The 17494-nt window shown below is 42.3% G+C and overlaps 1 protein-coding gene across 1 annotated transcript; it reads left to right on the top strand.

Annotated features, from left to right (window-relative positions):
- Positions 1-2079: 2079 nt before the first annotated feature.
- LOC140735592 (hemoglobin subunit beta) lies at positions 2080-3731 on the top strand. Its single transcript, XM_073060813.1, has 3 exons — positions 2080-2237; positions 2512-2719; positions 3379-3731. Exons 1-3 carry the CDS (start codon positions 2146-2148, stop codon positions 3505-3507), a joined length of 429 nt encoding a protein of 142 aa, XP_072916914.1. The 5' UTR covers positions 2080-2145; the 3' UTR covers positions 3508-3731.
- The last annotated feature ends 13763 nt before the right edge of the window (positions 3732-17494 follow it).

The following is a 17494-nucleotide window of genomic DNA, read 5'->3' as shown; positions in this document are numbered from 1 at the left end:
TAGTTCAGCCCAAGTCCAAAAGAAATACACAGTTTTATTGAGAGGGGAAAATGTACAATGTGCAATGTTACCTGATTTAATTTATTTTTGCTTTTCTAAATATGAGCACCCCTGGCAAGATCAGTACTTATTGCTCCTCATGATGGCTCCAGAGCACAAGGTAGCATCTTGCTGCTGTGAACTACCAGAGTCCATTCCGATGAAGGGACTGTCCCAGTGCTGATGGGGAGGGAAGTCCAGGAACTAGTCCTGGTGGCAATGAACAAAAGTTCAAACAAACACATGGTGAAGGGAATGAATGTTATTGTGACCGATGGGGGACATTCATATGAGCTGACTTGCACTTTATTGACTACCTGCTCTGCTCTTTCTCAGTAACAGTAGCATTTTATTCTGCCTTCTGTTATTGTTTTTCCATGACCTACCTCAATGCACTATTGTAATGAAATGAATGGTATGCAAGACACATTTGCTCATTCTCTCTCAGCACTTGTGACAATAATAAACCAATTTACCAATTTAGCAACTGGTCACTTGGGTTTCAGCCCTTAAAGGGGCAACACAGAAGCAGAGCAGCTACAGCTGGGCGTGTGGGCTGCAGTGGTTGGAGAGGACAGGGTGTATGGATTGCTGATGGGGAAACATTTCAGCAAGATGGCCTGGATGGTGTGGCACTTTTTTAATACTGATGGAGATGCCCTCATTCAGGCAAGTGGGGAGTATTCCATCACGCTGCAGAATTGTACCTTTAGAAGATGGAACATTCTTACTATAGTATAAGTGAGTCACTTGCCATTGCATAGCCAGAGTCTGACCAGCTCGTATATTCAAATTATTTCTGTTCCTGATCCAACTCTGTACTTGGTCAGTGGTGACTCCCAGGATGTTGGTGGTAGGACTCAATGATAATGGTCTTGAAAACAAGGACAAATGTCTGCTTGGCATCTTGTTGGAGGTCCCTGTTACCGGGCACTTTGGTAATGTGAATGTTACTGGCTACTTACGGCAGAATGTTGTGTGGAGCTTGTTGTATCAAGGCATGGGCTACTTCATCCACAGAGTGTAAAATGTATTTGAGCATTGTACTAACAGTAGTGAGCACCTCACATCTGTCAATTGAAAACACTTGCAAATGCTGGAAACCTCATAAACAGAATGCTGGAATTACTCACCAGCTCAGGCTGTAAGAAGAAATCTCATCGATAGGACCTGACCTTCTGAGTATTTCCAACAGTCTCTAAATTAAATTGGGAAACTAGCATATTGGTTCATTGTTGGTGTGTGTTTTTATCCCACATCTGACATTTCTTGCCATGGTCTATACTTTGCTATTTTTTTTTAAGGATGAGCTCAATGTTTCTCAAAGGCAGGATGTCAAATTGATTAGCAGTAAGACCATGATTACCCATGACTTGGGTCGCCATTCAATAGATACACTGAACAGAAATAGAACATCTTCCATGTTTCCATTTACCAACTTCATAGACCTTCCCACTAATGGTGCAAAATGCTATTACTCAGTGAATGCGGGTAGCAGAATTGGCCGTCAGCAGCCAGGGCTCCTCAAGTGTACATTGCTACTGCACGCCAGAATTTTGAACATTGATAGAAAATAACCTTCCCTCAAGGTGATATTGTAACTTTTTCTTAAATGGTTCATTAGTACAATCCCACGTACATGAAAGGGAACATTAATCAAATTGCATTAAAAGTGGACATCGGTTTAGTTTCAACATCAGAAATTTATAAATTTCTGAAAATTAATAAGATATGATTTAATGATGTAGTGTAACCGGCAAAAGGAAGTGAAAGATTTGATTAAATTAACAAGAAAACAGCTTTGCAGTTTGAAAGTGAATGTATTGAATTAATATTCAACAAAATTGGAGAATGATTCTTCGCATTTTTGGGCAGAAGCAAGACTCGGGCAAACAGATGATCAACAAGTGTTTATCTTAACAGTGAAACACAGAAGGTTTGCTGCCCTCTGATAAAAAGTGTGTCCAGCCCACCAAGTAGTCAGCCTATTACAAATGGGTTTTAGCCTGAGATGAGCTGTATTGTAGCCTATAAAAGTGAAGTCAAAACTCCAGATCAACACAGCTTTCTTGCGTGAGCAGTGACAGTGAGAGCTTAACAACCAAAATGGTGAAATTATCAGAAGACCAGGAACATTACATCAAGGGTGTTTGGAAAGATGTGGATCATAAACAAATAACTGCCAAAGCCCTGGAAAGGTATGATGAAAATGTACTTCTTGTTTTAAGTTTAAATCATGCATTTTATTTTCAGTTATGGTTCCTGTGCAGTTCCTTGAATTTTCAATGCATGACTGAATGTTGTTATGGGGTGAGGGAACTCGTATTCAACACAGCACTGAGGTTCTTGTCAAATCCACTGAAACTCAGATCTTTACTTGATAGAAATTGACTGACTCATGAGCTTTGACAGGTAAACTAATTCCAAGATTTCACAAAAAAACCTGGACGACTTTTCTTTTCTTCCCTGCAGGGTGTTCGTGGTCTATCCATGGACGACCAGGCTGTTTTCGAAGCTCCAGGGCCTTTTTTCAGCCAATGACATTGGTGTTCAGCAACACGCAGATAAAGTGCAAAGGGCTCTGGGCGAGGCTATAGATGATTTGAAGAAAGTTGAAATTAATTTCCAGAACCTCAGTGGTAAACATCAAGAAATCGGAGTGGACACTCAAAACTTCAAGGTAGAAACCGATCTTTTTAGGATGTGCACATTTTCACTAAAAGGGGTGCTATAGATATTACGCATTTTCCAGAGTAAGAACAAACATGATAGCCAAGCTAGGTGGACTGAAACAGAGAACATCTAGTCGCTGTAGAATAGATAGTCTCACTTTCCTGCAAAACTAGATTGATTGCAGCAATGGATAGAGCCACTGTTTGATGAGATCTTTAACGAGAGCTACGTATTCAGGATACTCACTCCACAATTCATGCACTAGATTCAGCAAGATTGCACAAGAAAACAATTTGATTTCAAGTTCCTTTATTCAACATGTAAACTGATGCAGATTTTTATCCCTCATCACTGCTTCTATCACTGGTGTAATCCTCACCTTGGGTGTTGTCTGCAAAGAGTTTGCCCCCATTTTCTGAACTTCAGATTAATTATCTTCTGTTTAGCAAAAAGAATCATGAAGCCTTTGATGGGTATATGAGAAGAGACTCTGTTGTCAGGGTACAGGGAAAAAGGTGGGGCCAAATGAGTTTGCACCACTAGGAACTGACATCGACCCAGAGGACAAAATGGACTTCTGGGCTATTCCTTATGAAGTCAGTGGAGGTTTGAGTTTTGCTTTCCAGTTTTGTTTCAGTGTTGTAAAATTATTATTTTTCTTCACAGCTTCTTGGCCAGACCTTCATGGTTGAACTGGCTCTTCATTATAAGAAAACATTCAGACCAAAGGAACATGCGGCTGCCTACAAGTTTTTCAGACTGGTGGCAGAAGCTCTCTCCAGCAACTACCATTAAATCTATAACCTGCAGCCTCCACCACCTTCAGAAATGCAATGAAAACCTGTATTATCAGCATCTATAATGTGTTGTTTGCTTAAAGAACTTGTGCTGCATCAGATATAAGCATTGATAATGTAAATCTGGTATAAAATTCTTCTTTACATGGTCATTTTTCCTCAAACCTTGGAAAATGTAAACATTCCTTCTGCATCAATAAAGAAACAATATTTCCCTCAAAATTGCCAGAAGTAAGTTCTTTGCTTCAGTATAATGAAAATTAAAAGATCTATGATTTAGTTGAGATTGCCAATGGGTCATTATAAAAAAACAGAAATGTAGTTCTGTAGACCCTTTCGCTGCCCAGGGTAGGTCAATGCATTTTTCATCAGACAAAGTAGTTTTGAAATAAATTTACTGCTCTATTTTGGGGAGGAGCAGCAGCCAATTTCTCATATAGTTCTCCTATTTCATGATAATGTAGAAGGGAGCAATTTAGTGTATTGACTATATATACCAGCTCTCAGAGTAATTCCATCAATTCCAAACTTCCACTCATTTCACTATAACCTATCCCCTCACACAAGCGTATTAGCACCTCCCTGATTCTTCCACCACCTTGGGCTATTTACTGAAACGAATAGATCCACCAACCATCACATGTCTGCAACAAGGAGATAATCCACCCAGTCAGGTAGAGGACATATAAATGCCCATAGGCAGTATTAGTGGACTGAAAAGAACCGGGGTGACTGGAGTGAGAACAAGATACACAACCTGCCGTATAGCAGCGGCATAGAGTTTGGATGCTGTGTACCCTGAGCACTGAATTATTCATCAGCAGGCCATTCCTTCAAAAATGAGGTGAGATCAAAGGTTAAGACCCATCCCTTTTTTTTTGCTTACATGATATATCACAGAGTGCAGAACTGAAAAGTACAGCACAGTGTCAGGACCTTGGCTCAAGTCAATGGTGATTATGATACTGATTTAAACTAGCAGTAGCTGCCTGTACTCTCCCCATTCACTGTCTAAATGCCTCAAGTATTGCTATTGTATCTACTTCCACTACCAATCCTGGCAGCAAGCATCAAGCACCCACCACTTTTTCCATTGAAATCTCTCTGCCTTTCAAATATCCATTAAACTATCCCTTTTCCATGTAAATATGAGCCCTTTAAGATTCAACTTCTCCACTCTGGGATAAACACTCCGACTATCTACTCTGTCGACTATCTACGTCGACAGCGCTTCTCCCTATAGACGCTGCCTGGCCTGCTGCTTTCTACCAGCATTTTGTGTGTGTTGTTTGAATTTCCAGCATCTGCAGATTTCCTCGTGTTGACTATCTACTCTGTTTGTGTTTCTCATAATTTTATATATCTCTATTAGGTGACTCCTCTGCTCTGACACTTAGCTTTGTCCAACCTCTCCTTTTAGCTAATACTCTTGTTTCCAGCAACATCCCAGCGAACCTCTTTTCTACCCTCTTCAGAGCCTCCATATACAGTATCCTTCATGTGAGGCAGTGACCAGAACTGAACCCAGCACTCCAAATGTGGCATAAGGAATTAACAACAGTTTGAACAGTGTTTATGATCTGATTACATATCCATCCCCTCATTATCACTCCCCCACACCCTCTCAATCATTTTCACATCACCACTGACACACACTCCCCTCCTCATTTCATCTAATGTACCTTTAGGGGTTCACCCATTCCTCAATGTACATTTACAAACAGAATGACCAGCACCATAATGACCAAAGTTAAGATGGCACTAAACAGCGACTCCTTTGAAACAGCTTTATTTCTATTTTTGATATCTCTTTTTTTCCTTTTCAGGGTATAGGGAGTTATTTTGGAGTTACACTTTGACCCCAGTTCTCTGTGGGAATGGGACCCGCTCTCAGGGCCTCACGACCGGCTGCTTTTGATATCCCAAGGACACAGCCTGGAAGACCACCACACCTTCAGGGTGATCCTGGGGACATACTGATTCTAGGCCGGTGCCCCTGACTGAAGCGTCACGGGAGAACACGGAGCATTGGGAGCAGCGGGTTAGCTGCCGGGGGGGGGGGGGGGGGGGGGGTTGTGTGTCCGGACAGCTGCACCTTGGGGCCGACCCTCTAGGCCAGATCTCAGAGAAGGCGACGCAACAGACTTTTAACTTCGTAAATCAGTGGGTTGTTTATTAAGTCTCCCCTCTCACTGTGAAACAGAGACATCTCTTTTTCCCTTATTAGTGACAGAGACTGCCTGTGGTAATTTGAATTATCAGGTGAACGAGTAGTTTTTGGAGAACTGCAAGTCTGTGTCTTTATGAATGCCTTGCTGCACACTTGAGTGTTCAGTGGAGGGTGTTGATGCTTTTGATGCTGACCCAGCGGGGGGGAGGGGTCATTGCCTTGCTGCTAATTGTGCCTGGGAGGAGGGGTGTGGGATCTGGGGGGTGCTTTGGGGTACTAAAGTTTTAACTGTCATTCATTCTTTGGGGCACTCCTCTGTTTTCATGGATGTTTGCGAAGAAAAAGAATTTCAGGATGTATATTGTATACATTTCTCTGACATTGAATGCACTTATACCTTGAATGCCATGATGCAATTTATCGACTTCATCTCGGTGTTTAATAAGATCATCCCTCAGAAGCTGGTGGGTAAAGAATCCTTGTTAGGTCTCAACTCCTCTCTCTGTAGTTAGATCTTGGACTACTTGTCAGTCAGTCCATGTCGGCAGAAACATCTCTAACTCCATCACACTGAGCCCAGTGCTCTCAGAGCTGTGTGCTGAGCCCTTTGCTGTTCATACTGCTGACACATGGCTGCACTGCAAAATCCAGTTCAAACTCAACGATCAAGTTCACTGATGACGCAATAGTGGTTGGCATAATCGACAACGACGACGAGACAGTGTAGGGAGAGGAGGTAGAGCAGCTATTAGATTAGTGCGAGCTCAACAACTCGAGTCCCAACGTGGACAAGAACAAATAAATGACTGGGGACTTTAGAAAGGTGCAGGCTGACCACATACACAGCCCTTTCATCGAGCGAGTTAGAAGGCACCAAGTTTCTGCACATAACAAACAATCTCACCCTCAATACCATCTCTTTGGTCGGGAAAGCCAAGCAGCAACTCTATTTCCTGAGGAGACTGAGGCAAGCGAAGCTCACTCCACCATAACAACCAATTTTTTACAAGCGCACTGTCGAGAGTATCCTGACCAGCTGCATTAATATCTGCTACGGGCATTGTAAGGCCTTTCATCGCAAGGAATGCGAGGACTACTGGCAGGTTCATCAAGGTCTCCGTTCCATCCATCAGAGACACTTAGCAGGAGCACTGCATACACAGGGCCCTAAGAATTGTCAGTGAGCTTCCCACCTGTTCAACAATCTCTTTGGGCCCTACCATCTGGCAGGAGGTAATGTACCATTAGGAGGGGAAGCAGTTTCTTTTCCAAGCCAAAGACTGCTGGATTCCCTACTGGCACCCAGACTCATTATGCATGAAGAATCAGTAATGTTACAGTGTTTACTTTTTATCTAGTGTCATAAATGCACCTTTTTATTCATTAATTTACCTTTGGTAATATTGTAGGATTTCACAGATAAAATGACTTGAGGTGTTTTTAAGTTTAAGGAAAGAGTGTAACAACTCATTTATAGAACTGCAAAAAACTGAACACAAAGCGCAGTAAAAGTGCTTTACATAATTATGGAATCTTGTCAGATCTGCCCTTAAAGTGAATCACAACTCAATGTCGGTGGTTGTGAATTCTGCACATTTCCACCAGTCACGATGCCCTACATAGGACCTCCGAGAGTTCACTAAAACCGGCATTGTGCGCCTGTCTGGAGCTCGGACAAGGCACCGGGCTGGGGTCCTATGTTCCACGGGTGGAGAAACAGTAGGTGCCTCTGGCTTCTCTTAAATACAGAGTCCATCAGCCATTAGAAAGTCTGTACTGCATTTTCAGTCCCAACGCCATGCACAGAAATTCAAAGAGGCCAGATGGACATCATCGCCATTTTCGGAATGTCCTCCAAGCACGCAGGTACCTGATTTTAACCCCTAAATAGATCAACTTTGGAAACAATTAACTTTCCAGCTAAACGTACCAAAAGTCTTGAATGTGTGAGACTAGGTGGTGACCTTGCTAAGATGTTGATATTCCCCACCATTGATCTGAGGGTCCATATGGAGGGATGAAGCCTAGGGGCTATTTAACAGGTGTACAGTTCCGAGTCATGATCGCCAGCTTTTCAGGGTGCAGTCAACTCACCCATGGACTGACGGGCTAGTGGAAATGTGGTTCTCGACTCCATGTTTTGTGACTGTAGTGGAGAACGTGGACTTGGTGAGGTTTGGGAATTCGCCCAGCAGTCAAGTAAACTCACATGCGGTGGTACATGCACTTGCCAGAGCCATTGTCCTTGACATCCACAAACTTGCAGCTTTTAAGATTGACTAACAGTCTTTGGGCACACAGGAAACCCGCACTGAGCAGAAACCTCATCACTTTAGCCAGGATGAAGTCCCATGTGTAACGTTACCTACTGAAACGGAGCATCACCCACCATATCCCATAAGTCTCGATCCTACTGCTGTTGGCAGCTTCCAGTGTGGTTTCAGCATTCAATAGGTGATGGTGGCAGCGTAATCACTTGAGCACTTGGTACACAGGAAGCGTCCCCCTGAAAGGGTGTCTGTAATGAATAGTAGAAGTCTCTGGCAGCTGGAACCCACGGTGATCACAGACCTCTGACATCCCAATGTGCTGGCACTGTTGAACCTGCAAGGTGATCAGCACTTCCCAGCGTTCATACAAAAGTGAGCATGGTAGGAACACAGGCTGCACATTGTCTGTTTCGCAGCATTAGTAAGTCATTTGTTTTGGAGACCTCATTGACTGGGCTTATTGAGGCAGGTGGAAAAAGGAGGAATAATGCACTGCTACCTGGCTGACTGTAGACCATCAACCATTTTAGAAAGCTCTCTATAATCCTTCACAGGTGTTAGGGTTAAGTGAACTTGATCAAACATTTGCTGCATGAAGAGTTCTTAAGAAAATAAAACAAGAATGGTGATTTCCCAGAAGAGACAGCATATGGTCCATTATCTCCGAAGGCCTAGCATCACCGAGGTCAGGCACGGAGAGCTACTGTTTCGCACATTCATACTCTGGTAGCCCAACAGTCTGTAAAAAGTGAGTTTTCAGCTATCAGTATTTATCGTGTTTAGGTTAGCATTCTAGTAGAGTTACCACTTTCACATTCAAGGAGTTTCCAAATGACGCTACCACATAGTAGAACAGGTCCTTGGCTTGTACAAACCAAGCGATGGCATTTTGCTCCCAAAACTCCAGCAATTTCAAAGTGACTTTTTTGGCTGACAGGTTCAATAACTCTGGAATCATCCTAGAACATTGGGGTCACTAATGTAGGTTTCCACAAATAAAACAACGCGAGTCATTTTATGTTTTAAAGAAAACCGTAACAACTCATTTATTGTACTCCAAAACACAGAACTCAAAGCACAGTAAAAAGTACCTTGTGCAATTAAGTACTCACGTCAGACCTGCCTCTTAAAGTGAACCCCAACTTAATGTTGGTGGCGTGAATTCTGCACATTTCCACCAATTACATTACCCTACAATATTACTTTATGTGTTATGTGTGTGAGTTCAATGTATTATGTTGTGCACCTGGTTCAGAGGAACATTGTTTTGCTTGGTGGTTATACAGGTGTATGGTTGAATACAATAATCTGTACTTAAACTGAACTTGGCACAGCATCCATTGGCTCCACTCAAATCTTGCTTGTGGGAGAAAGTGAGGATTAGTGGAGAATACCTGGAGAGTTCTCGCCTCTTCCTGGTGGCTAAAAAAGGTTTGTAGATCAACAATGTATTATTTTCCTCAGCATCAAATCTAAGTACATAAGATAACTTATGTACAGTGCCTATAAAAGTATTCAATGCCATGGGATGTTTCAATTGTTTTACAACATTGAATCACAATAGATTTAATTTGGCTTTTTATCAACAGAAAAGACTCTCTCGTGTCAAAGTTAAAACAAATTACTACAAATTGGTCTTAATTTATTCCAATTATTAAATACAAAATAATTGATCGAATAATTACTTACCCCCTTCAAGTCAGTATTTAGTAGATGCAATTACAGCCTTGAGTCTGTGTGGATTGGTCTCTATCAGCTCTGCACATCAGGACACTGCAATTTTTCCCCATTCTTCTTTACAAAACTGCTCAAGCTCTGTCAGATTGCATGGGGATTGTGAGTGAACAGTCCATTACAGGTCTGGTCATAAATTCTCAATTGGGTTGAGGTCTGGACTCTGACTTGGCCACTCAAGGACATTAACTTTGTTGTTGTTGAGCCATTCCTGTGTAGTTTTAGCTTTACGCTTGGAGCCATTGTCTTGCTGGAAAACAAACCTCCTAAGTTGCAGTTCTCTTTACTTTACTTTATTGTCACCAAACAATTGATACTAGAGCATACAATCATCACAGCAATATTTGTTTCTGCGCTTTGCGCTCCCTGAAGTACAAATCAAAGTAAATATAATAAAAATTTAAATTATAAATCATAATTAGAAAATAGAAAAGGGAAAGTAAGGTAGTGCAAGTCAGGAACAGATATTTGGAAGGTATGGCCCAGATACGGGTCAGGATCTGTGCAGTAGTCTTATCACAGTTGGAAAGAAGCTGTTCCCAAACCTGGCTGTACGAATCTTCATGCTCCTGAACCTTCTCCCAGAGGGAAGTGGGATAAAAAGTGTGTTGGCTGGGTGGGTCTTGTCCTTGATTATCCTGGCAGCACTGCTCCGACAGCGTGTGGCGTAAAGCGAACTGCATCAGTTTTTCCTCCAGGATTTCCCTGTATTTTGCTGCTTTCATTTCACCCTCTACCTTCACAAGCCTTCCAGGGCCTGCTGCAGTGAAGCATCCCCACAGCATGATGTAGCCACCACCATACTTCACAGTAGGGATGCTGTGCTTTTGATGATGTGCGGTGTTTGGTTTATGCTAAACACGGCATTTAGTCTGACGGCCAATAAGCTCAATTTTGCTTTCATTAGACCATAGAATTTTCTTCCAACTGACTTCAGAGTCTCCCACATGCCTTCTAGCAAAATCTAGCTGAAGTTTCATGCGAGTTTTTTTCAACAGTGGCTTTCTCTTTGCCACTCTCCCATAAAACTGCAACTTGTGAAGCACCCGGGCAACAGTTGTATGTGCAGTCTCTCCCATCTCAGCCACTGAAGCTTGTAACTCCTCCAGAGTTGTCATAGGTCTCTTGGATTCCCTCACTAGTCCCCTTCTTGCACAGTCACGATGTTTCTGAGGATGCCCTGCACTGGGCACATTTACTCCAGTGCTATATTCTTTCCATTTCTTGATGATTCACAACTGTACTCCAAGAGATATTCAGTGACTTAGGAATATAATACGCAGCAGCCTCTCTGGACTCTGGATTGGGGATTGCCAAACGTTATGTGGATTTTCTGGTGTAGTCTGTTTTGTCATATGCTTTTGTGATATCATTCTGGAGGAATGTTGTCTCATTTTTTAACTGCATTGCATTTGTGGTTTCTAAATGACAATAAACTGAATCTGAATATCTGAATCTGAATATTCTTGTTACAACTCTTGACTTGTGCTTTTCAATAATATTTTCACAGAGTTGCTTGGAGTGTTATTCTGTCATCATGGTGTAGTTTCTGCCAGGATACTGACTCACCAGCAGTTGGAGCTTTAAGGTACGGGTGTATTTTTACTACAATCAATTGAAATGCCTTGACTGCACACAGGTCTCCAAAAACAAACCATTTAACTAATTATGTGACTTCTAAAACCATTTGGCTGCACCAGCAATGATTTGGTGTGCCATATTAAAGGGGGTCAATACTTATACAATCACTTATTTTGTGTTTTATATTTGTAATTAATTTAGATCACTTGTGTAGACCTGTTTTCACTTTAATACGGAAGTCTTTTTCTGTTGATCAGTGTCAAAAAAAGGGAAATTAAATCCACTGATTCAATGCTGTAAAACAATAAAACATGAAAACTTTTTTATAGGCACTATACATAGATTGACTTTATGTCCATAAAGTGACACTAAGCTGTACATAAAATGACTAGATTATAGAAGGAAGGAGACTGTATTAGAATTATATGGACCACATGTTAGCATACAGGAAAGATGCATTTGCACCTGAAAAGGAGGTTCATAAGAATAAAGATTAGCTTTAGTTGTCATGGGTACATCGAAACATACAGTGAAATGCATCTTTGCATCAAATCAAACCAGCGAGAATTGTGCTGGCCAGCCCACAGATGTCGCCACGCATCCAGTGTCAACACAGCATGCCCACAAATCAGTAACCCTAACCCATATGTCTTTGGAATGTGGGAGGAAACCAGAGCACCTGGAGGAAACCCACACAGTGACAGGGAGAACATGCAAGCTTCTTACAGACAATGCCAGGAATTGATCCCTCATCTTACAACTTAGGTGCTCTAAAGCATTGCACTAAACGCTACCCTACTGTGCAAACACGAGGAAATCTGCAGATGCTGGAAATTAGTGCTTCTCCCTATAGATGCTGCCTGGCCTGCTGTGTTCCACCAGCATTTTGTGTGTGTTGCTACCCTACTGTGCTGCCTTACCCTGGGTAGCATATTCACAGAACTGGAAAATTGTAACTACAAGGAAAGATTGGATAAGCAAGGCCTATCTTTGGTATAGAGTGAGCTGAGAGGAGATTTAACCAAAGTCAAAGTCAAAGTTGGGTTTGCCAATTGCAAAGGTATGTATACCTTTAGCAAAGAAAGCCCAGCAGCGTCTCTACTTTCTGCAAAGGCTGAGGAAAGTCCATCTCCCAGCCCCCCATCCTCATCACATTCTACAGGGGTTGTATTGAGAGCATCCTGAGCAGCTACATCACTGCCTGGTTCGGAAATTGCACCATCTCGGATCGCAAGACCCTGCAGTGGATAGTGAGGTCAGCTGAGAAGATCATCGGGGTCTCTCTTCCCACCATTATGGACGTTTACACTACACGCTGCATCCGTAAAGGAAACAGCATTATGAAGGACCCCACGCACCCCTCATACAAACTCTTCTCCCTCCTGCCGTCTGGTAAATGGCACCGAAGCATTCTATGTAACCAGAGTATGTAACAGTTTCTTACCCCAAGCTATCAGACTCCTCAATACCCGAAGCCTGGACTGACACCTTACTGCCCTATTGTCTTGTTTATTATTTATTGTAATGCCTGCACTGTTTTGTGCACTTTATGCTATCCTGGTTAGGTCTGTAGCCTAGTGTAGTTTTTTACATAGTTCAGTCCAGTTTTTTGTACTGTGTCATGTAACACCATGGTCCTGAAAAACGTTGTCTGATTTTTACTATGCACTATACCAGCAGTTATGGTCGAAATGATAATAAAAGTGACTTGGCTTGACTTGACTATATGCACAGGTGCAAAGAAATATCACAAGTGCGTAGTATCATACAAGCAGCATTCACAAGAAAATACACCTTGTATACAATTTTACCAGAAAGACAACAATCAGAACAAAAATAAACCATATCAATGCAAAGTGATCGAGGTGGTCCCTGTGTAGATTAGAGTTTTCTTAGTAGATTCAAGAACTGAATGGTTGAAGGAAAATAGCTGTTCTTGAACCTGGTGTTCTGGGATGTCAGGCCAGTGTATCTCTTGCTGGATGGTATCTACGAGAATATGGCATGCTGGTGGGGTTCTCTGATGATAATTGAACTGAATTGAATTCCACTGCTCTCTACAACTTCTTACATTCCTGTGCATTCGAATTGCTGTACTGGACCATGATGCAACCAGTCAGGATACTTTTATCAGTAATCTGTAGAAGTTTATTAGAATTTTCACCGACAAGCTGAACCTCCTTAATCTCTTAAGGAGGTAAAGATGCTAACTTGTCTTCCTTGTGACTGTGTTTATGTGTTGGGCCCAGGACATATCCTCTGATGATTCCTCGAACACAGCCTGGTCCATTGATTTAAAGTATTTCTGAAGCCATTTCTCTTCCTTCTGTGGACCTAGGACCTAGGTCATTCAATATGCTGACAAAATAAATTTAAAGTTACTAACTGCCTTCACCAGCAGTCCCCCAATACAGACTGTTGCACATTTGCCCTACTCTTCCTTTCTGCAGTCAGCACTTGCTCTTTAGTTTTCCTGAAGTTGAGTGAGAGGTTGTTGTTGTGGTTGTGTTAGAGCTGTTCTTAGCCAAGCAGTCAACATTCAAAGTTCAAAGTAAATTTATTATCAAAGTGCATATATGTAAAGAAGAGACATACAAATTAGCCAGAAAAAGCGGCACACCTGAGGACTGGGAGAAATTCAGAGACCAGCAGAGGAGGACAAAGGGCTTAATTAGGAAAGGGAAAAAAGATTATGAGAGAAAGCTGGCAGGGAACATAAAAACTGACTGTAAAAGCTTTTATAGATATGTGAAAAGAAAAAGATTGGTCAAGACAAATGTAGGTCCCTTACAGTCAGAAACAGGTGAATTGATCATAGGGAACAAGGACATGGTAGACCAGTTGAATAACTACTTTGGTTCTGTCTTCACTAAGGAGGACATAAATAATCTTCCGGAAATAGTAGGGGACTGAGGGTCTAGTGAGATGGAGGAACTGAGGGAAATACATGTTAGTAGGGAAGTGGTGTTAGGTAAATTGAAGGGATTAAAGGCAGATAAATCACCAGGGCCAGATGGTCTGCATCCCACAGTGCTTAAGGAAGTAGCCCAAAAAATAGTGGATGCATTAGTGATAATTTTTCAAAACTCTTTAGATTCTGGATTTGTTCCTGAGGATTGGAGGGTGGCTAATGTAACCCCACTTTTTAAAAAAGGAGGGAGAGAGAAACTGGGGAATTATAGACCGGTTAGTCTGACAACGGTGGTGGGGAAAATGCTAGAGTCGGTTATCAAAGATGTGATAACAGCACATTTGGAAAGAGGTGAAATCATCGGACAAAGTCAGCATGGATTTGTGAAAGGAAGATCATGTCTGATGAATCTTATAGAATTTTTCGAGGATGTAACTAGTAGAGTGGATAGGGGAGAACCAGTGGATGTGGTATATTTGGATTTTCAAAAGGCTTTTGACAAAGTCCCACACAGGAGATTAGTGTGCAAACTTAAAGCACACGGTATTGGGGGTATGGTATTGATGTGGATAGAGAATTGGTTGGGAGACAGGAAGCAAAGAGTGGGAGTAAACGGGACCTTTTCAGAATGGCAGGTAGTGACTAGTGGGGTACCGCAAGGCTCAGTGCTGGGACCCCAGTTGTTTATAATATATATTAATGATTTAGACGAGGGAATTAAATGCAGCATCTCCAAGTTTGCGGATGACACGAAGCTGGGCGGCGATGTTAGCTGTGAGGAAGATGCTAAGAGGATGCAGGGTGACTTGGTTAGGTTAGAAGAGTGGGCAAATTCATGGCAGATGCAATTTAATGTGGATAAATGTGAGGTTATCCACTTTGGTGGCAAGAACAGGAAAACAGATTATTATCTGAACAGTGGCCGATTAGGAAAAGGGGAGGTGCAACAAGACCTGGGTGTCATTGTATACCAGTCATTGAAAGTGGGCATGCAGGTACAGCAGGCGGTGAAAAAGGCAAATGGTATGTTGACATTCATAGCAAGAGGATTCGAGTACAGGAGCAGGGAGGTTCTACTGCAGTTGGACAAGGCCTAGGTGAAACGACATCTGGAGTATTGTGTGCAGTTTTGGTCCCCTGATCTGAGGAAAGACATTCTTGCCATAGAGGGAGTACAAAGAAGGTTCACCAGATTGATTCCTGGGATGGCAGGACTTTCATATGAAGAAAGATTGGATCGACTGGGCTTATACTCACTGGAATTTAGATGATTGAGGGGGGATCTTATTGAAACGTATAAAATCCTAAAGGGATTGGACAGGCTAGATGCAGGAAGATTGTTCCCAATGTTGGGGAAGTCCAGAACGAGGGGTCACAGTTTAAGGATAAAGGGGAAGCCTTTTAGGACCGAGATGAGGAGAAACTTCTTCACACAGAGAGTGGTGAATCTGTGGAATTCTCTGCCACAGGAAACAGTTGAGGCCGGTTCATTGGCTATACTTAAGAGGGAGTTAAATATGGCCCTTGTGGCTAAAAGGATCAGGGAGTATGGAGAGAAGGCAGATACAGGGTTCTGAGTTGGATGATCAGCCATGATCGTACTGAATGGCGGTGCAGGCTTGAAGGGCCGAATGGCCTACTCCTGCACCTATTTTCTATGTTTCTATGTCTCTACATACTGCCTTGAGGTTCATTTTCTCGTGAGCATTCACAGTAAACACAAATAAAACATAATAGAATCAATGAAAAATTGCACTCAAGATGAACAAACAGCCAATGTACAAATACAAAAACCAATCTAAATAATAATAATTAATAATAATGAATAAATACGCAATAAATATTAAGAACATGAGATGAAGAATCGTTGAAAGTGAATCTATAGGTTGTGGGAACAGTTCAGTGATGTGATGAGTCAAGTTGAGTGAATCTATCCCTCTGGTTCCGAAGCCTGATGGTTGAGGGGTAATAACCGTTCCTGAACCTGTCTTACACAGTCTATTAACTTTTGCACATTAGTTGTTTGTACATCTTGTGTCCAGTTTTTCATTGAGGCTCCTATGCTTCCTTACTGAGTGTAGCAGCAAGAAGTGAGCAAGGCCTAGACGGTGGGGTTCCTTGATGATGGATGCTGCTTTCCTGCGACACCACTCCATGTAGTCATCCTCCACCTCTGATCCCCTAATGAGAACTGGTTCATGAAATTCCAGTTTCTTCCTCCTATAGTCAATAATCAGCTCTTTGGTTTTGCTGACATTAAATAAGAGATTATTGTCGTGACACCATTCAAACAGATTTTCAATCTCCCTCCTACATGCTGATTGGTTGCCACTTTTGATTCAGTGGAAGTGTTGTTATTAGCAAGCTTAAATATGGCATTGGAGCTGTGCTCAGCCTCACAGTCATAAGTGTAAAGCCAGTAGAGCAGGGGACTAAGAACACAGCCTTATGGTGCACCTACACTGATGAACATTGTAGAGGAGATGTTGTTGTCAGTCTGAGCTGGCAAGGTTTGCAAGTGAAGAAATCAAGGATTAGGTTGCGCAAGGAGGTACTGAGGCCTATAGCTTGGAGGCTATTGATTAGTTTTGAGAGGATGACTGTATTTAATGTAGAGCTGTAATCAATGAAGAGCATCCCGATGTATGCATCTTCACTGTCTAAGTGTTCTAGGGTTGAGTGAAGAGCCAATGAAATTGCATCTGCCGTGGACCTGTTGCGACGGTAGACAAGTTAGAGCAGATCTAAGTTGCTCCTGAGACAGGAATTGGTATGTTCCATCACCAACTTCTCAAAGCACTTCATCACAGTGGGTGGAAGTGCTACTCGATTATAGTCTTTGAGGCAGGTTACCACGTTCTTCTTGGGCATTGGTGTAATTGAAGCCTGTTTGAAGCAGGTGGGTACTACAGACTGCGGAAGTGAAAAGGTTAAGAGGTGAAAGCTCCAGCTAGTTGATCAGTACAATGTGGTCTTCAGTAGTCAGCCAGGAACCTCATCTGGGCCAGATGCTTTCTGTAGGTTCATCCTCCTGAAGGATGCTCTCATGTCAGCCTCAAAGACTGAAATCACAGGGTCACTGGAGGCTGTGGGAGCTTGTGAAGTTGTTTCCATGTTTCATCACTCAAAGCAAGCATAAAAGGCATTGAGCTCATCTGGGAGCGAAACCCTCCCGTCACATGTGTTGCTTGATTTTACTTTGCAAGCCCTGGCACACCTGTTAAACATCCTTCTCTGATTCCAGTAGGGTCTGGAATTGCCACTTTACATTAAGCTGGCTTTCCGGTGGTCATATCTGGATCGTTTGTGTTTTACTTGG

This window comes from Hemitrygon akajei, chromosome 11 (genome assembly GCF_048418815.1).
Source record: "Hemitrygon akajei chromosome 11, sHemAka1.3, whole genome shotgun sequence".
NCBI classification, from domain to species: domain Eukaryota; kingdom Metazoa; phylum Chordata; class Chondrichthyes; order Myliobatiformes; family Dasyatidae; genus Hemitrygon; species Hemitrygon akajei.
The sequence above is the reverse complement of the archived record's forward strand: the minus strand, read 5'-3'. Positions and strand labels throughout refer to the sequence as shown.